Below are 17,579 nucleotides of genomic sequence, written 5' to 3' on the forward strand. Positions count from 1 at the left end.
CTTATCCAGGAGATGATTTAGAGAAAGGCTTGAAGATAGAAGAGTAGTCTATGTCAGGCCAGAGAGGAGAGGCCAGTTCCCAGCTGGCACAGCGAGCCACAGGGCTTAGTTCGAGAGAAGACAAACCTGAATGCACTGAGGAAGCGCCAGTCTATAGAAAATCTATTATCCTGAAAATCATGGCTTGCTATTAAATAATTTTTAGCACTGAAGGTAACACATTACGCTTGATGTTCAGGAGCTCACTGTTAAGATAGTTTCATAAGGCGGATTCATGTGGATCCAGGATAATTTAGGGAGCTACTGAAATTGTTCAGACAAGGGAACAGGATGTGAATTCTAGTGACCTCACTAGGACTTAATGGGACCGAGGGGAGCAGGGACAAGCGGCCTTGGCTGACTCAGGGCCCCGGCTTGTGTGGTGAGTGGTGATGCCTCTGTTCCAGAAAGGGACTAGTGGGGAGGCAGGGATGTAACACTGGGTGGGGGAAGTGTAGCTGTGGACATCTTCAGATTAAGGGATTCGTGGGATCCCCAGTGGATGGTGGGGGAGACAGGATGAGAGGCTGGGTGGCTGCAAAGTGTTGAAATTACTATGGCCAGTGGGAGGTGGGTTCTGGAGGTCTGGACTTGGGAAGTAGGTGTGACAACGAGTCTGTAAGCAGTAAAACCAGGGGCATGCTGGACAGGCCAGGAGGATTTCAGAAAGTGAGAGGCGTGCTAGTGGACAACGCTGAGGACGGCCAGCCCGTGTGGATGCTACAGGCCCGCGGGAGCCCGCAAGCGAGAGCCACCCCAGAATTCCAGGAGGACTCGGAGGACAGTGTGACTCAGGACCCAGCAACTGAAGGTGTGGGCCACACTCCAGCATTGCCAGCACCACCCGGGAGCCTGCTGGGAATTACTCATCACGTGACGCCATGACAGTGTCTGTGCAAACAGCATTAACTCTCCCGGGCACAAGTCACACGTGCATCTTCTTAAGTCCAGAAGAACCCATGGATGTCACCAAACAAGGGCCCTGTGCCCACACTACAGATGCGGAGATATTTCCACATTAATTCATTTTTCTCAGTTCCACTCAGATAGACAAAAATGTGTGTCATATGAATGGCCAAGGGACAAGAGGTATAATTTTAATTTGTAAAAACTGTCTTGAAGAAGTAGTTCTGAGTCAGAAACACGTAACATCCCTAAAAATGGCCTCATGGGAGGAGCGGCGGAGGAGGACTCCCTGAGCGGCTCTGCAGCCTCCAGGCCACCTACACCCGTCGCACCTGCTGTTCCAGAAGGTGTCTGTGCCCCCACAGCCCTCACTCCTGAAAAATCCCTGACAACTGTAGCAACAATGGGAGCTTTCGAAGTCATCCTGACAATTCTGCTTCATCTTTTTAAAACCTGACACTTCAAAAAAAAAAAAATCCCTAATGGTTTTCCAATAAAAGTAGCGATGACTCTAGCGCACGGATGGTTCACTCCTCAAGGAGGCAGGACCACACTGATGTCTTCACGTCCAAGGACGTCTGCAGCCTCCGGCCCTGCGGCCTCGGGCGCGCCCAGAGGACACTCAGCCGCTGCTTCCCTCTGCTTCCTGAGAAGCATCTCTGTTTTAGGGGAGCCCAAAATCAAGAATGTGGGTGACTTAGCCTCATCTGGATGAACCTGAACTGTGGGGATTGATAGGGCACACGCAGGCACTGATCACAGACCGACTTCTCAGGAGTTTCTCCTAGAGGGGAGACGTGGCCGACACTGCCCAGTGTCATCAACAGATGATGTAAATCCCTGAAAACTGAGCAGTCCTGTGATTTTGTCTGTGTCTCCTGATAAAGAAAGATTTCTAGATTTACATCCGGATAATCCCTAGCCTGGTGACAGCAGAGAACTGCAGAATGAAACGCATTATTCAGAGTGATTCTGAGGAAGATGCCTGAACTCCTGCTCAGGTTCATTCTTTTTTTTAAAAAAAAAAAAATACTGTGGGTCATCTACTGTATCTCTTTATTTTAATTTTTTTAAGATTTATTTATTTATACAAGCACTGGGTACAGTCAGAAGCGCGGGAGGGTGAGAGGACTCACCAGAGCCAGAGTGGGGAGCAGAACAGGCAGACTGATGAAATACCCTGCTGAGGGGAGCAGCGGGCGCGACAGGAGAGCTACATGTGGGTAGCTCCCTGAGCAGCTGGGAATCGAACCCGCACTGCAGAGGCTGTGGATTGCTTCACAGTGCTGTGCTCAACCAACTGCGCCACCGGGGGTCAGTTTCATTCTTTAAGGAGAGGAGAGGCTGTTGCTGGAGGCCTGGCACAGCTCCGATTGCCCAAGGAATGGTGAGACCTCCAGTGAGTGTCTTCATTTTCCAAATAAATAAAATTAAATACACAAACACACGAAGCCAGTCCCCTGGGTGGCTGTAAAGCACACCCAATGAGCTAAATGAGTAATTATTAAGAACCCCTGGACTGTGGCGCCCGCACACTGCCTGGCCACTCCAGTCCTTGGCCAGGTCTCAGCAGGACGCCTGTGGCGGGGTTCGGCGCCCCCTCCTCTCGCAGCGTCAGCCTGAGAGTGCACCTCCACGGGGGCTGTTGTGGAATGGCGCATCGGAAACCCGCCAGGACCTGGGGCTGTTTGTCCTCCTGCCCGGCGTCCCTGCATCTGTCATCCAGCCGGCAGCGCCACAGTCACCCAGGCCTGACTCCAGCAGCTGCCCTCACCCCGGGGTGTCCTCTTGGGCCTGCCTGTCCAGGTGTCTCTCCTCCTGCACCCAACGCCGGGAAGATGCCACTTAACGCGCAGCTGGGGACTTGGATCCTGCGCCCCTCGGCTGTCCAGGCCCCTCTGTCCACCCGCCCCGCCCGGCCCAATGGAGTGTACTCGAGGGAGCCTCAGGCTGCTCCCAGCCAGCTCCAGCGCCTGCGGGAGGGCCACGTCCGGGGGTCTCAGCAGGGCCGAGCAGTGGGGAGAGGCCGCAGGAGTCCCAGGAAGGGCTCCCTTTCGTGCAGGGAGGAGCGGCCTTCTGCCCCGTCAGGGGTTCCTCAGAGTCCTGACCCCCGCCCAGGGCGTGCTGCCGCCATCAAGTCCTCGGGTGAGTCTGGAGCCCAGCTCTGCACGCATTTGCCTTCGGGGCCTCACATCCCACAGCAGCCACAACCCAGGCCCGGGGCTCCCTCCTGCTGGCCCCAGACTTGTCCCGGCAGCAGACAATGCCACCTGCTCCTCCTGGTGACTGCCAAACTCAGTCAGCGGTTGGAGGGGAAAAATACAAATTATGGAAAATAACCAGGCAGAGAGAGGGCAACACAGTGGAGCAGAGCCTCGGGCCCTCTCTGCAGCCGCCCCCCCCAACCGCCCCAGCACCGCCCCTGGGCGCAGGGAGTGGGGACAGCGGGCGGGGCAGGCTCTGAGCCTCGTCCCCTAGGGCCTGGCGCCTGCCAGCCACTGGGGCCCCGTCTCTTGCAGAGCGGGGTGTCTCACTCAGAAGAGGTTGTGGCTGTGGTATTGTTCCCCCAAAACACTGGAAACCCCGAAATCCCTCGTCAGGAACTGCGCTTCCACGTGGGAAGGTCATGGCCTCGGCAGAGGGCGAGTGCAGCCCGCCCACCCCGCGTGGTGCCCGGCGAGCAGGCTTGGGGGCCTCGCCACGTGTGCGTGGGGCGGGGGATGCTGTGGTTCTGAGGCCCCCAGTCCCAGCTCGGGGCGCTTTGGCCTCCTCCTTTGGGGCTGTTTGTCCGGAGCGCCGAGGGGTGGTTGCGGATGCACCTGCACGGGCTCTCTCGCCACGGGGCCTCCTCTCGCAAGGTCAGGCCGGCCCCAGGCGCTGCCCACCGGGCTGGCTCTGTGACGGTCCAGCAGCTTCTTCCGGGCGCGCGATCCTGCTCACACCTGCCGGCACGACTCCCCAGGAAATAGCCGGGCACTGTATCCGGGCGCTGTGTCCTGGCGCTGTGCGGCCGCGCCTCCCGCCACCGGCCGTCTGGGCCAGCCGCCTGCCCCGAGCTTGCCCGGCAACTGCTGAGGTAGCCAACGGGCTGGAATTTCCTTTTAGCAATTCTAGCGCCTGTCCCTGGTGCCGCCGCTGCCCGTGGGGTGTCTGCAGTGACCAGAGGCAGGTGCTTGCTGGATGGGCGTTCCTTGGTGGCCCCCGGCCCTGCAGATGCTGGGGCCTTCCTTGATTTCCTCCTCCTCAGCCTCCCTGTGTGTTGGGCTGAGGAAGAAAGGGTTCCCACACCAAGCCGGGGCTGGCTCGGCTGCCAGAGTCCTTCTGGGTGCTTCGCCTTTGGAAGTGTGAAGGCCCCTGCAGCCATAGGATGTGCCTGGTCCGAGGTTGGCTGGGCACAAGCATGGGTGACCCTGGACACAGTGCAGACTCCCAGATTTTGATTAACTACCATAGTGTTAAAAAATCAGGCAAGCACGCTGGCTTTGTCTGGGGCTCTGCCCCGACCCTCTCCAGGAAAGTCTCCTGCTTGGGGTTTTCCCGTGGCACTGGTGTCTTGGCACCGCTGAGCCGCTCTGCTTCTGCTTGCAGATGGGCGTCCACAAGGTGTTTCTGAGGCACGGCCATGCCGACCGGCTCAACGACCTGTGCCTGCAGCTGCAGAAGAAAATCATCACCTGCCAGAAAGGTAACAACCACACACTGCCTTGGCAGAGGCGTTGTGAGCTGTGGACTACAAAGTTCACCAGGTGCCCCCAGGTAGATGCCAACGGGATGCACGTCCAGGGGACCCTCCTCTGTGCCAGCACCAGGCTCCAGCATCAGGGGTGCCTGGCCGGCCCGGCTGGTGGTCATTGTCTCTTCCATATGGGCCCATGGCAGCGTCCCCCACCCCACGCCATAGACACGCCCCTCGGGTCCACAGTGCCTCTGAGAAAAGTCTCCCTAAGTGGCTCCAAGCAGGCACCCATAACCCCCGCCTGGTACCCAGGAAATCAAGGGTGGGTCCCCAGCAGGTGCAGCTTCTCCCACAGGCGCACCAGCATCACTGTCCCCCCAGACTCCAGAGCCTCAGGCCAGGTCCTCCCAGTGGTCTCCTGCAGCACCATCATCAGGCCAGCGGGTGTCTCCCTGAGAAAGGGGTTCATCCGCCTCTCTGGGTTATGATACTGGTCCCCTTAGTTCTGCTGCATCACTGTAGAGTGCAACCAGGGTCACGGGTCTGTTCTGGCCAGCGACCCTGCCGCTGCTTGAGCCCCGGGCGCTGGTGAGATTGCAGAGCCCAGCCCCACCCCCCACCCCCCCAGTCAGAATCTGCATTTGCAGCCTCAGGCTCCGCCGGCAGCGGAGCGGGTCTGCACTGCTGTTCTTCACGCGCAGCGTGCAGTACCGAATTCTCCCAGACGCTGTCCTGAAATATAGATATAATGAGATGAGCGTGCCCCGTCTGATTGGCAGATTTCTGACAAAGTGCCCACCAGAAATTGCCCCCTAGTTAGTGGCAAAGGCTGAGCTGCCCGCTTGCCCAAAACGCAACTCTAACGGCTCTAACGTGTTCAACACTGAGCATGGCCAGAAAGTGGCGTCCACGTAAAAGCCAAAGTTCTACTCTGCATGAATGAAACTGGCAGGACAGCATTTTTTAATGATCGGCTTTTAGACACAGCATTAATTATTGATGTTTGTCTCAACATCTCGGGCATAGTTCCTTCAAGACCGCTTGCTAGTGTGGAACTTACTCAACACTGATAGACCCTGGAGTCCTTTCCGGCTCCTCGAGATCGCAAATTTTTGCTTTGCAAATGTGCGGCGGAGAAAACCATCCTGTTCACTCTTAAATTGAGTCTTTTTGTTACCAGCAGCTCCTAGCAGGAGTTTCTCTCCGACTCTCTGTATTTCATACATGAGTTTCCTTTGTCCTATGACATTGTCAGACAGACAAGAATACCAGTAACTATTTGGGACACATGGTTTTAGTTGTCTCATATTAAAGGTACCGCTTTGGCAACTGATAGAGCGCAGGGAAGGCATCTCCAAGGGCTGCCTCCCGGGTGTGGCAGGGGCCCCCCAGGGATGCCCATGGGGGGGCCAGCTCTGCCCTGGGGAGATTGGGCAAAGTCCAGGGTGGCCACACTTTACCTCCTTTTACTCACTGAATGCCTTGAATACACCCTCAGCTCCAAAAATAAATCCCTCCTTGCATTTTTTTTTTAAATGTTTCAAGAATGAGCAAGAGAAAAGACTGGTTGGAGCAATTCTGTTCTCGCTTTCAGCGTGCGTCTTTGGTTAACGCTTCGGCCTTTGAGTCCACACTTTACTTCCCCGGGAGTCTGGCTGCACCTTTCGCCGTTTCCATTAGATGATTTTAGCACGAGGGTTTCCCCGTTAACTGAACGCAACTGCGTTCCCCGTGACTGAACGCTCGTCTTGCCGTCTCACAGTCCTGCTGGACGTTTGTCTTCAGCTCTCCAGCATCTCATCAAGTGAAGCCTTGAGCATGAACACCTTTGACCACCCACACATTTATTCAATAGCCGTGGAATTTTTAAAGCACTTAATGTTTTATAGGGCCCCCCAAAAAATAGTCTTTGCCACCCATATTGATTTTCCCTGGAAGTGCATGTCACATTATAACTCTAACAACTCTCCCGAATCTTAGAATCTTAGAATCGCAAGGATGGCAGTCCAGAGGTCACAAGGTCCAGATGGGGGTCCCCTACTGGCACCTGTCCACGGCCGCCTGGGAAGTTTGCTCCCCTAAACACGCTCAAGCACCAACTCCCTTTGCCAGAAGATGGCTGATCCAGTTCCCCTTGTGCTGATTGTTAGAAAGTTCTTTATTCTACTGATGGAAAGTCGGTCTCCCTAGGACCTGGCCAGCCGGGGATCTGCCTTCTGGACTGGGTCCCCAGGTGGCTCTGCCTTGGGGGGCCGGGACAGAGTTCGGCCTCCTAAGCAGAGAGAGTCCAACCTGGGCCTCCGGTTGGTTAGTGTGCTTACCTGCAGGAACTTTCTTGGCCCAGGGAGTGTTTCATTGTGTACGAACAAAGATAGTTTAGTGATTATCCTTGAATTCTGCCTTCGCTGTCAGGAAGAGCGTCTGGCGCAGAGCAGCTAGTGGCTCTCCAGGTGTTGACTTTTCCTCCTCTAGTCTGATGCTTGTTGCTGACAGGTGAGGGTTAGGGTTCCACAGCAGCTCACTTGTGTGTTCCCCGAATCTTGATCTTTTTCTAGCCCACCTCCCCAGGAGAGCAGGACAGATGTCCTGTATTTTGACACAGACTCGTTCCAGAGTCTTAAGTGCACTGTCAGCTTTCCTTGGCATTAAATCCCAGGCCTGTTAACAATAGGAGCCTCAGGTGTTTATCATAATCCATAAACAGAAGACGATGGTGCGTCTCTGGATGGTCCTTGGAGCCACATCCCAAAGTTCCCTGGGGTCCACACCTCGTTCTTCCCACTGAACTTAGTGCAGCCCACTGCTGTGCAGCCTGTGGCCCCACAGGAAGCGGGCGCTTCAGCATAGCGTCCCTCAGGGCCTCCTCCTTAGCCTCTGCCTTCCCGTGACTAGATTCACGGTGCCTTCGTACAGGTGAGAACATTTGGAAATGCTTGCTCCAGGCTGAGAGCGCCTCCCGGCTGCTTGGACACCAGTGGGCCGCGCCTTGTGTTTGGGTGCACCGGGCTTTTCCCTTGGGCTCCTGGCCTTGACCCATATGTTCTCTCTCCCAAGTTGTAAGGGGGTTCCTAGCCCGTCAACACCTGCTCCGGAAGAGGAGCCTCGGGCTGCAGGAGGCCACGAGCATCCACCGCTTCCTGCAGATCACGGAGGACCTGGGGCTGCGGACCTATGATGCCCTGGTCATCCAGAATGCCTCGGACATCGCGCGCGAAAATGACCGGCTCCGGAGGGAAGTGGGCGCCACCGGCCACAAAGAGAAGCCAGAGGCCTGGGCCCCGCAGGGGGAGGCCGCCGAAAGGTAATGGCGGGCAGAGCGGCTGCGGCAGCGCCATGGCCCATCCACAGGGATCCTGAGTTTCCCACAGCCCTCCACACAGAGCTCAGCCGGCCAGGGCGGCAGTTTCGAGACCGGCGTGCGTGTTTGCGTGCATGCCCGTGTGCATGCCCTCGTGGTGATGCCTGGGGACGCCTTCTGGGGTCCCCGCTTGTGTGGTTGACGCGCACAAGTTAGACATAGGAATTAATTCTTGTGCATCCCTTACCGTCGCAAGCGCTCGGAGTTTGATGGCATCGGCTATTTCTGTATTTGCTGGAATATATGTAGCTGAGCTCTTGACATTTTGGCCAAGGGTCATGTAATATAGGGCTGATGTCTAGAAACTTCTGGAAATCTGACCCAAAAAACGGAGGCGCCTCTGTGGAAACGTGGTGTGGGATGAGTGGGCGGCCGTGGCGGGTGTCACGCTGCACTTGCCGATGAGGAAAGCTTTGGAGGCTGAGCTGGACTGGAGACGTGTGGGCGGTCAGCTCAGCCCTCCTGCCTCAGTGACCCCGGCTCGCGCTCCCCTGGAGGGCGGCCTGGGCCCTTTGCACCCTAGTTCGCTGTCTGGGAAAAGTGTTTCTCTAGGGACTTGGGCACATGAACTGTCTCTCCCCCCCAAACGACTCCTCTTTGCCCAGACCGCCAATGTCAAGTGACTTTTTATTAAAGTGGAAATGGCAACGTGTCTCCCGCTAATTAGCCTCAAATATTTCAGTGATTAAATACTGAAAAAACTCTTTGTAGGGAAAACTGTAATTAAACATTACAGGGAAAACAAATTACCCGCCGAGCACCAGGCTTTCATCTTGGGCGGCTCTGCCCGGGCGTCGGGCCTGCCCGCAGCGTGGCGGCCTGCGCTGTGCGGCCCGGAGCGTAATTACAGCCCGCGCCGGGCCTGGGGGTGGCGGCCTCATCCCGCTGACGGCCGGGGGCGGGAGCGGCTTCACTCAGCCAGATAACTGTTAATTTTATATGACTTCCAGAATAATATTTATTATTTTCTCTGCTGGAAGTTAGCAGCCACCCCAATTTCTCAATTGGGTTGTGTAGTCGTTTGCCTGAGATAAAATGAAGCGAAGATGCATTTGTCTGTTTCTCGTTAAGTACCCGAGGTTCACTTGGCGTTGGGCAGCCAGATGGAGTCCCAGGAGAAAAATAATAATTCTGCTCAAAAAATGTATAATTGCTGATGGCATTTAAGGGGTGAGGAGAGAGGGAGGGGGCAGGAGAGGCCCGGAAGGCAGCGTGGCTAGCTGTGAGCAGGATGGGCGTCTGTCAGGCCTGGCGTGCTCCCGTGGCTGTGCCTCGGGCACTCTACGAGGATGGATTGCCTAGAAATTTTCAGACTGAATTCTGGGGTTTTGAGGGTTTGCTTAAGAATCAGTGATTGCCTGGTGGAACACAGGTGGTCCTCGAGAGGTGCTGGGTGTGTGTTCCTAAAGCCGTGAGGATGGCAGGGGCGGGCCCACCATCAGACGTGGCCTGGGAGGGGTGTGGAGGGGGTGCGGCAGGTATGTCTGGAGGCCGCAGGGAGGCCGAGCACTGGCTGCACGCAGGGCTGGCCCGTGGGGGGCTGGCCACCAGCAGGCGCCCGTCCCGTCGGGATCTGGCTTGGGGCCTCCTGATGAGGGGGCTTGTGTTCCGTCCCCCAGACCTGAAGACAAGGGTGGGCTCAGAACCTTCCACACCAGCAGCACCCCGGCCCCCCTGGCAGTGGACAGCCTGGTCCAGGGTCTGGCCTGCCCGTCCGGCCGGTCTCCTTCGCTGCACTCGATGTTCAGCCTGGACGACAGCAGTGGTCTCCCGTCACCGCGGAAACAGCCGCCGCCCAAGCCCAAGAGGGACCCCACCACGCGGCTGAGTGCGTCCTACGAGGCGGTGAGCGCCTGCCTCTGGGCCGCCGTCAAGGACTCGGCTAGGGAAGGTGAGTGAGGGGCGGGCAGCCACGGCTGGGCGGTGACTCCCGGCCTGGGGTCCACCTTGCAGTCCTGACATATCTTAATAGAATGAATCCAGCTGTTGGCTTGCCAGCAGTTCTGCACACAGCTACCGGGGTAGGAGGGCGGCCCTGCTTCGGTGGGAGTCTTGCAGGGTGAACCTACAAGGACAGGTGGGGGCCTCACCAAAAACAAATAATATGTGTTGGAAGCGCTCAGCCCCTTGGGGGAAAGCCGCTTTTCTGTCTTTCTCCTCACCACGCCCCCACGGCATGGAACAGGCCCTCCCAGCAAGCGTGGCTGGTGTCCACTCATGAACAGGCCACAGAGACTCAGCAGACCGTGTGTCCGTTCTCACATCTAATTCAAAAGGAGGCCTGTGGAAAGACCCACGGAGGAAACCCGTGACCCGCAGAGCCTGTTAGTGAAATTGGGGGATGGGTCTACAAAGCAAAAGTGTCCAAGGCCCTGGGCTGAGCCAGGGCGGCCGGGAGAGCGCGGGGCCTGCACGTGGGCTCAGACTCCACACAAACGGCGGGGGGTTGTAAGGGGGCGGATGGAGGGGCGCTCAATCCTCAGGGCAGCCTCACAGGTGAGCTCAGGTGACCGCGTCCCGTGTTAGAGTCTAGAGCTATGAGGGTTGAGGGGGCCACCTCGCCCAGCACTCACTGCCCCTCAGACCTAAGCCAGGCCAGGATCCAGCCACAAGTAACACAGCACAGTCCCCTCCCCCGGGGGCCTTTCCTGGTGGGGAAGACGGACGAGTCAACCGTGTCTGAAAAGGCGGCTGCTGCCAGGGCGGCCAGGCTTAGCCACAGCCACGCCCTTCTGTCGGCGCCACACCTTCTAGTTAGAGCTCGGCCAGCGTTGTCCACAGCGGAGCCACCGGCCACAGTGAACGTTTAGGCTGGACGTCACTGAAATGAAGACAGACGATGTCCGGGCCCGGGGCGCTGTCTCCTGTCCAGCACTCACCAGCCACAGCCACAGCCGCAGCGGCCTGTCGGCACAGGAAGTCCCTCCCGCAGGAGGCCCTGAACGCCCATGCGGTCCCCTGTGGCAGCTCCGTGGGCCTCCTGAGGGAGGGCCTCTGACCACCTCCTGCCTGGTGGGAAGAGAGGCTCATCGCTCTTTAAACGCTCCCCAAACCCTGGTTTTGGGCGAACAAGCAAGCACCACCCCAAAGCACTACCCAAGTACCCGCCTGTCCTAGGGAGATGCCACCTTCAGTTCTCTCCTTGCCCGCGAGAAGCCACTGTCCCTGCAGAGGTGACAGAGGAGAGGAGGCATGACAAGGGGCATGACAGGTGAGAAGGGGCTCGGAGCCCAGACACCAGTGAGAGGTCATTCCTGCAGGCCCGCCCGGCCTGTGAACGGGCTTCCCTGTGGGCTCGCCCAGAGGACGTGGCCACTGCCGGAGGCCTGAGCGCATGGTGGGTGGCCCAGCACGTGTCTGCAAGCTGTGAAGAAGCAGGAACCGATAACCCAAAAGGAGCGTTGTTTGATTTCTGGGCTTTGCCCCTGCACACAGCGACCGGGGTGGGAGGGTAGCCCAGCTTTGGTGGGAGTCTTGCAGGGTGAGCCTCCAAGGACAGGTGGGGGCCTCTGCCACCTGCCCTCTGCACTCACCCCAGCAGCCCATCCCTGCAGGGGACCCCGCAGCCATCCACGCACAGACCCGCTGCTCCTCGCCACGCCAGTCCTGGGCCACAGCTCAGAGGAGTCCTCTGTGGCTTACCTGAGTCCCTGCCCTTTGATGCCCTCATCCCAGAAGCAGCTGCGGCCCGCGGCCCGCACTCAGCAAACACCACTGAGCAAATCGCCGCATGGTATAGAGACACATTCTCTGCGCCGCTTTCATCAACATCAGATCAGCTTCTTTTAAATAGAACAGAATTAGCACAGTTTGGCCAGGTACAAAATGTACCCTTGCGATTCCTCAGACTTGTTCTGTCAGTGTATTTTTAGCTAAAAATATTTTTATAGCATTTTTTTCTATTGCCTGAGATTTGACAGAAGTGAGGTCTCTGATCCTGAGCGCGGTCTCTGGCCCAGTGGGAGAGGCCCACTTGCCACTCTGACCGCCTCAACTGTAATGCGTGTCTGTCAAGTGCCCAGGGCCTGGGGAGGGGACACCTGGGCGGTGCCGTGAGCCCAGCGCAAGCAGGGGCTGCAGGAAACTGAGCAGGAAGAACAGGGACAGTCTGGTGGGGAGGGGACCAAGAGCAAAGGGGGTGGACTCCTCCCTCCAAAGAGATCGTTCCAACGAGTCTGCAGACTGGCACGGCTCAGTGAACCCGCCTGCTCCCATCTGCAGCTGTCCGCGGCACGCGACACTCCCAAGCAGCAGCCCAGCGGCTCCCAGCCTCCCTGCAGGCCCTGCCCAGGTGGCCTCCCGTACCAGTGTCTAGCTAGGCCTGAGCGGCTGCACCGGGCCGGGTTGGATGCCGAGCAGACGTGCACAGAGCCCATGGTGCTTTCTGCTGCAGGAGGCTTGTTCCTTTTCTCTCCTCGAGTATGAACATGTTCTCCGCCAGGATGTGGCCGAAACATTTGCATGCTGGTACAAGTGAGATGTGACAGTCACCCCCGGGTCTGTGGAGCAATCACGGGGAACGGATTTCACGTGAGATCGTCGTCCCCAAAGGGAACTTGGAAATGACACCAGCACCTGGATCTCTGCAGGGACAGCGAAGGCAGGACTCAGAGGCCAACCCCACATCACTGTGTCTCCAGAGCCTGGCCTCCAGGCCGGCCACCTCCACGCGGGCCTGGCCGGGCCTTGGACATCCGCAGGTGGATGCCTGTGTTTCATCCGTGAATCTCAGGACTGAAAAAATCAAGGAAACTCTGAATGTAACTTCATTATTAATCATCTGCCATTTCTCTCCCTGGTAGGAGAACCGGGGTTAGCGTGCTGTAGAATGTGCGCCTTTGTCGTACTTTTTTGCTGGTGGACCCCTCCCCGCAGGTGGGGGAGGCGGCGCGCACAGGCAGGTGCTGAGAAGGCCCCTGGGCGTGCTCCAAAGGCCTGATGGAGCAGCGGCGGGGCTGAGCCTGGACCCAGCTCCGCTGACTCCAGGCCTTTCCTTGGAAGCCCGTACTCGCTGTCCCAGAGCTGCAGAGCTGGACGGAGGCCGCCGTCCTACGTCCAGTCCTGGTGAGAAAACACCTGGCAGTCTTGGCCACTGATAAACGAGGCAAAATGAGATCTGCTCAGGAACATCTCTCACTCCACCCAAATTTGGTCAAATTAATAAAAAGTTAGAGTGAAAGTACATTAGAAAATCGTCTTTTGCAATTTTTTAAACTTAAACAGCAACCAGTATTTCAGTCATATTTAGTGCTGCTGCTTTCAAAGTCCGTTTTTAACCAGTATTCATGCTCATTTATTTATTTTTGAGATTTCTCCCCTTTCCTCAAGAAGTTTCCACTTACGAAACCCCTAGTGAAACGTGGTGCTCTTGAGGCCCCTGCTAGACGTGAGATTGTGTGAAGGACTCAGATCCTGAACACGCTGCCCAGCGGATCCTTGCAAGCCAGCGCCGGCGCCGCTTCCACGAGCCCCTCCCTGTGGCCGGTGTCCGCGGCCCCGTCCCCGCATCAGAACATCGTCCGGTCTGCTCTTTACCCAGGAGCGCCCTGCACGGCGCCCACCCAGTTTGCCAGCTCTCCCAACTTGGTGTTCTCTCCTCTCGAGTCAGTCCCTGGATCCCTTCAGCCAATACCATGGCCCACCTGCCTGGGGTCCCTGCTGCCCCCCTCCAAAAGCCCCCCCAACTCCACCCCCCACCTTTTCCTGGGGCTCACTCTCCACAGGTGCTGAAAATCCTGGGCAGCCTGCCCTTCCTGCAGGGGTGCCCTTCCGCGCCTGCCCCTGCAGGGGTGGAGACTGTCCTCCGGCTCCAAGCGCAGCCCTCTGCCAGGTGGCCGCCTGCGGGCGCGGAGGGCCTCTGCACGGGCGGGTGGGGACGCGGCCCTGGTCCCTGGTGGAGGCGCGGGAGGCCTGAGGCGGCGCTGACCTGTCTCCGCGGCCGGGCTCAGCTCACGCCCTGCACCGCTTCCCCCCAGCTCTCGCCCGGCCGCGCCCGCACAGCGACGACTACAGCGCCATGAAGAAGATGCCCCCGCGGAAGCCCAAGAGAAGCCCCAGCACCAAGCTCAGCGGCTCCACGGAGGAGATCTCGGGGCCCCGCGCGGGGACTGGAGGGGCGCCCGGCTCGCGGCGCAGGGCCGGCCTGCCTGTGCCAGGGGCCCCGAGCCCCCCGGCGCCCCCCGCGCCCCCCACGCCGGACGACGCGGAGCCCGTGTACATCGAGATGGTGGGCCGTGCGGGCAGCCCCGAGCCAGCCGAGGCCGAGGCGGTGTACGAGGAGATGAAGTACTTCCTGCGCCCCGAAGGCGGGCCGGGGCCGGGTGCCCTCGCGTGTGTGGCGCTCCCCGGACTACTGGGTGACCCTCCCAGCGCCCTCACCCCGGAGGACGGCGAGGGGAGCGGCCCAGCCCCGGGGCCCTGCAGGGGCAACACGTGTGACATTCCGCCCCCCTTCCCCAATCTGCTGCCCCACCGCCCCCCGCTGCTGGTGTTCCCCCCCACCCCGGTCACCTGCTCCCCAGCGTCGGACGAGTCGCCCTTGACACCCCTGGAGGTGAAAAAACTGCCAGTCCTGGAAACCAACCTCAAGTACCCGGTGCAGCCCGAGGGCTCCAGCCCGCTGTCCCCGCAGCACTGCAAAAGCCAAAAGGGGGACAGCGACCAGCCCGCGTCCCCCGGCCTGACGGCGCTGAACGGGACACCCCAAGTCTCCCCGCCGCCCACGCCACCACCCCCGCTGCCCGCCGCCGTGCCCCGGCCGCCCGCGCACTTCACCTTCGCTCCCGAGGCGGGCAGAGGCACGGCCAGCCCCGAGCTGCCCAGGGCGCAGCAGAAGCCCAGCCCCGCGGCGGGGGGACCGTGCAGCTCCTTCTCCAGGGGCCCTCAGTCCCCCGGGAAGGCGGCCAGAGCTGACCACAGGAAGGCCAACTCCAACTCCTCCTCGCCGGTGCCCTACAGCCCCCCCAACTCCAGGCCGGTGGGGAGCCCGCTGGACGAGCTGACCAGCCTCTTCAACTCCGGGAGGAGCGTGCTGAGGAAGTCCGCAGCCGGCCGGAGGATCCGAGAGCCGCAGGGTGAGGCGCTGCGTCTCTGCGTGTCTGTGCGTCTGTCCCTGTCCACACTGTCCGCCATCGTCATGCCGCCCTCCGTCCCCGTTCACCATCTCTCTGTCCGGCCACTGTCTCCCTGTCGGGCATCTGTCCTTCTCCTGTGTTCTGTCCGTCTCTCTCCCTCATCCACCCGTCGCCCGCTCCCGTCCCTGCTTCTCTGTGCCCGGCACCTGCTTCAGCCTCTCCCCGTCTGTCTCCGGGCCCGTCTCTCGCCCTGATCTGTAGTCGGCCCGGGCGCAGCCACGCCGGTGGTGGTCACGTCCTGTCGGGACGACCTTCGGCGCAGGTTCAGTTAAAAACAACTTAGTGCGGCCCGTCGGCCAAGCAGGGGGGATTCGTGTTTCCATCTCGAAGGTTAAGTGTCACACGCGACGCAGGCTTGAGTCATTCTCAGGACGTGACGAGCGTTTGCTCCAGGAAGTCTCGGCTGCGCTTTCCTTTCTCTTAACGATGCGTCCTTGTAGCCGCAAGGGTGTCTCTGGCAGGCGGTGCGGATTCCCGGGGCCCCACAGCCGCACCTGCCCGGCTCGCTTGGCCTTGTTTGTGCGCGTGGTCGAGCGGCTTCCTCCCGCCCCTCCACCCCGGCGCGCGGGGCCTGGTGCCATGCCCTCTGCCGGCCCTGGCAGCCCAGCTGAGGCCTGCCCTGCAGGGAGCTCAGCTCTGGACTCCGGGCCCGAGGCTCCTGCCTGTAGAGAAATATGTGTCTTGCGTCCCTGTGACAGCGGGCTGCCCCCGACAAAAGCAGCGCCCCTTAAAAAGTTTTTGCTGAGGTCCCGTAAGTAGCTCGCAGCTTTTTGAGCCGAGGGCGGCCTTGGCCCAGGTTCTGGGAAGAGTCGTGAAGATGGAGGCTCCTCTCCCAAGCAGCATCTCAAGCCTTTGTACAAAACCGGAGAATTTCCGTGCACCTGCATTTGGGGCCGACGTCACCAACAGGAATCCTCCTCTCTCTGAGGAGACGCCACCGTCCCTCCTGCCGGGACATCAGCACTAGGCGGGCGCAGCAGCAGCACCTGCCCACCCAGGGCCGGGGCCACACACTGTCCCACGGGCCGGCCCACGCTGGGAAGTAGAACCTTGCCTTCTGCTGGGCCATGATGTGTGCGCTGCCCTGCCCTGCTTCAAAAGAGATGCACGAGCAAGGTTCCGACTTCCATCAAGGAGCCAAACACCGTAGCGAGCCCAGCAGGCTCAGCACAGTGAGCTGCGGCCAAGCTAGTGCCCGCCCCCGCCTGCGCTTCCGACAGACGGGCTGGCTCTTTGCTCCTGATCCTGCTTCCTCATTGTGGGCCGGGAGTGCATTGACTTGTTTTTGTAACCGAGACAACATTGGAATTTGCCAAGTCATGCGTTTCATTCCAAGGGACAAAGTGAAATCTCAGAGAAAAACATTCAATGAACACATTAATATTTGCTTTTAGGAGAAAAATTTTGTTAAAACCTTGTTTTACTGCGGGAGGGAATTGGGTCGCTCTTCCTGGCTCCGTTCTGGAAAGGGAGCTAATGAATTTCTAGTTCTGCCTCATCATGTAAAAACCCCACAGTCTAGGACTCAGAATATAGGGGAATCCCAGCGAGGCCTCCAGCAGCGCAGGTGAATTTGCTGGGAACACGCATCAGAACTTCACGTACAACCTTGTTAATTCAAGCCCAAGACTATAGAAGGTCAGTTTTCCTGCAGTGGGCTCTTACAAAACAGATTTTAATTTGAAAAGGTTGGTTGGAGCCACTTACATCTTCCCCTAAATATATACACGGGCCCTTCTCTGCTCTCTGCTGTAATAATAGCAAACGCCGCGCGAGGTGCACCCCGGCCACCCCACACACCAGAGCACCCCAGCGCTGCTCTCCAGTCCTTGGGGTCCCCCGGGGGGGGGTGCTCACAAGCTGCTGGATGCGTTCTCTAGGGCCGTACAGGGCATTCTTTTGCAATAGAAGGGGTGACTATAAGAGGTGGGGGCCTTCATGCTGCAGCTCAGGGTCCCGTTTCCTTGTGAATGGCTTGAGTGGCTGTTCCTAACGATGTTCTTGGGACTGCTTCCCTTGAGGTTTACGTCTTCTACTTCACCCTCTCTGTGTTTGAAGATGCTCTTGCTTTCACCTGAAATAGCTTTCTACCCCGTAATCCCGCAAGTGGCCAACTCCCCCTCCGGCAGCTGCGTCAGTGACAGCTCTCTCCCACCACTGCCAGCAAGGAGCCTGCCCTGGGACACCACGCAGGGTGCCAGGCGGCCCCCAACTTCAGTGGAGTGACCACGCAGAGGTTGAGCCTTGCCACTGGGCCCGCTGCCAGCACTTGGGGTGTCCCGGGAGGGAGGTCCTTCTGTGCGTTGCCCCCCTGGATGCAGACGCAGGGTTTTGCCAACATGTGTCCTCAAGACGGCTCAGGGCCTGGGCCTCTCAGCTCCGCGCTCAGGGTGCAGAGACACCTGGGGGTGTCCCTCCTCTGGGCAGGTGCACGGAGACCGCGCGGGAGGGGCTGGGTCAGCAGCGG

General features: G+C 59.0%; 1 protein-coding gene across 1 annotated transcript in view; it reads left to right on the forward strand.

The window, feature by feature from the left end:
* The window catches only part of MYO16 (myosin XVI), a gene marked incomplete at its 3' end in the record, with an annotated part of 208,207 nt that overhangs the window by 165,070 nt on the left and 25,558 nt on the right, over nt 1-17,579 (forward strand). The window contains exons 28-31 of the mRNA XM_084235962.1: nt 4,534-4,630; nt 7,676-7,922; nt 9,599-9,870; nt 13,955-15,052. Coding sequence (XP_084092088.1) covers nt 4,534-4,630; nt 7,676-7,922; nt 9,599-9,870; nt 13,955-15,052 — 1,714 coding nt within the window. The remainder of the gene's footprint in view (nt 1-4,533; nt 4,631-7,675; nt 7,923-9,598; nt 9,871-13,954; nt 15,053-17,579) is intronic.

The sequence above is a fragment of the Talpa europaea genome (assembly GCF_964194135.1).
Source record: "Talpa europaea genome assembly, chromosome: 6".
In the NCBI taxonomy this organism is placed as follows: Eukaryota; Metazoa; Chordata; class Mammalia; order Eulipotyphla; family Talpidae; genus Talpa; species Talpa europaea.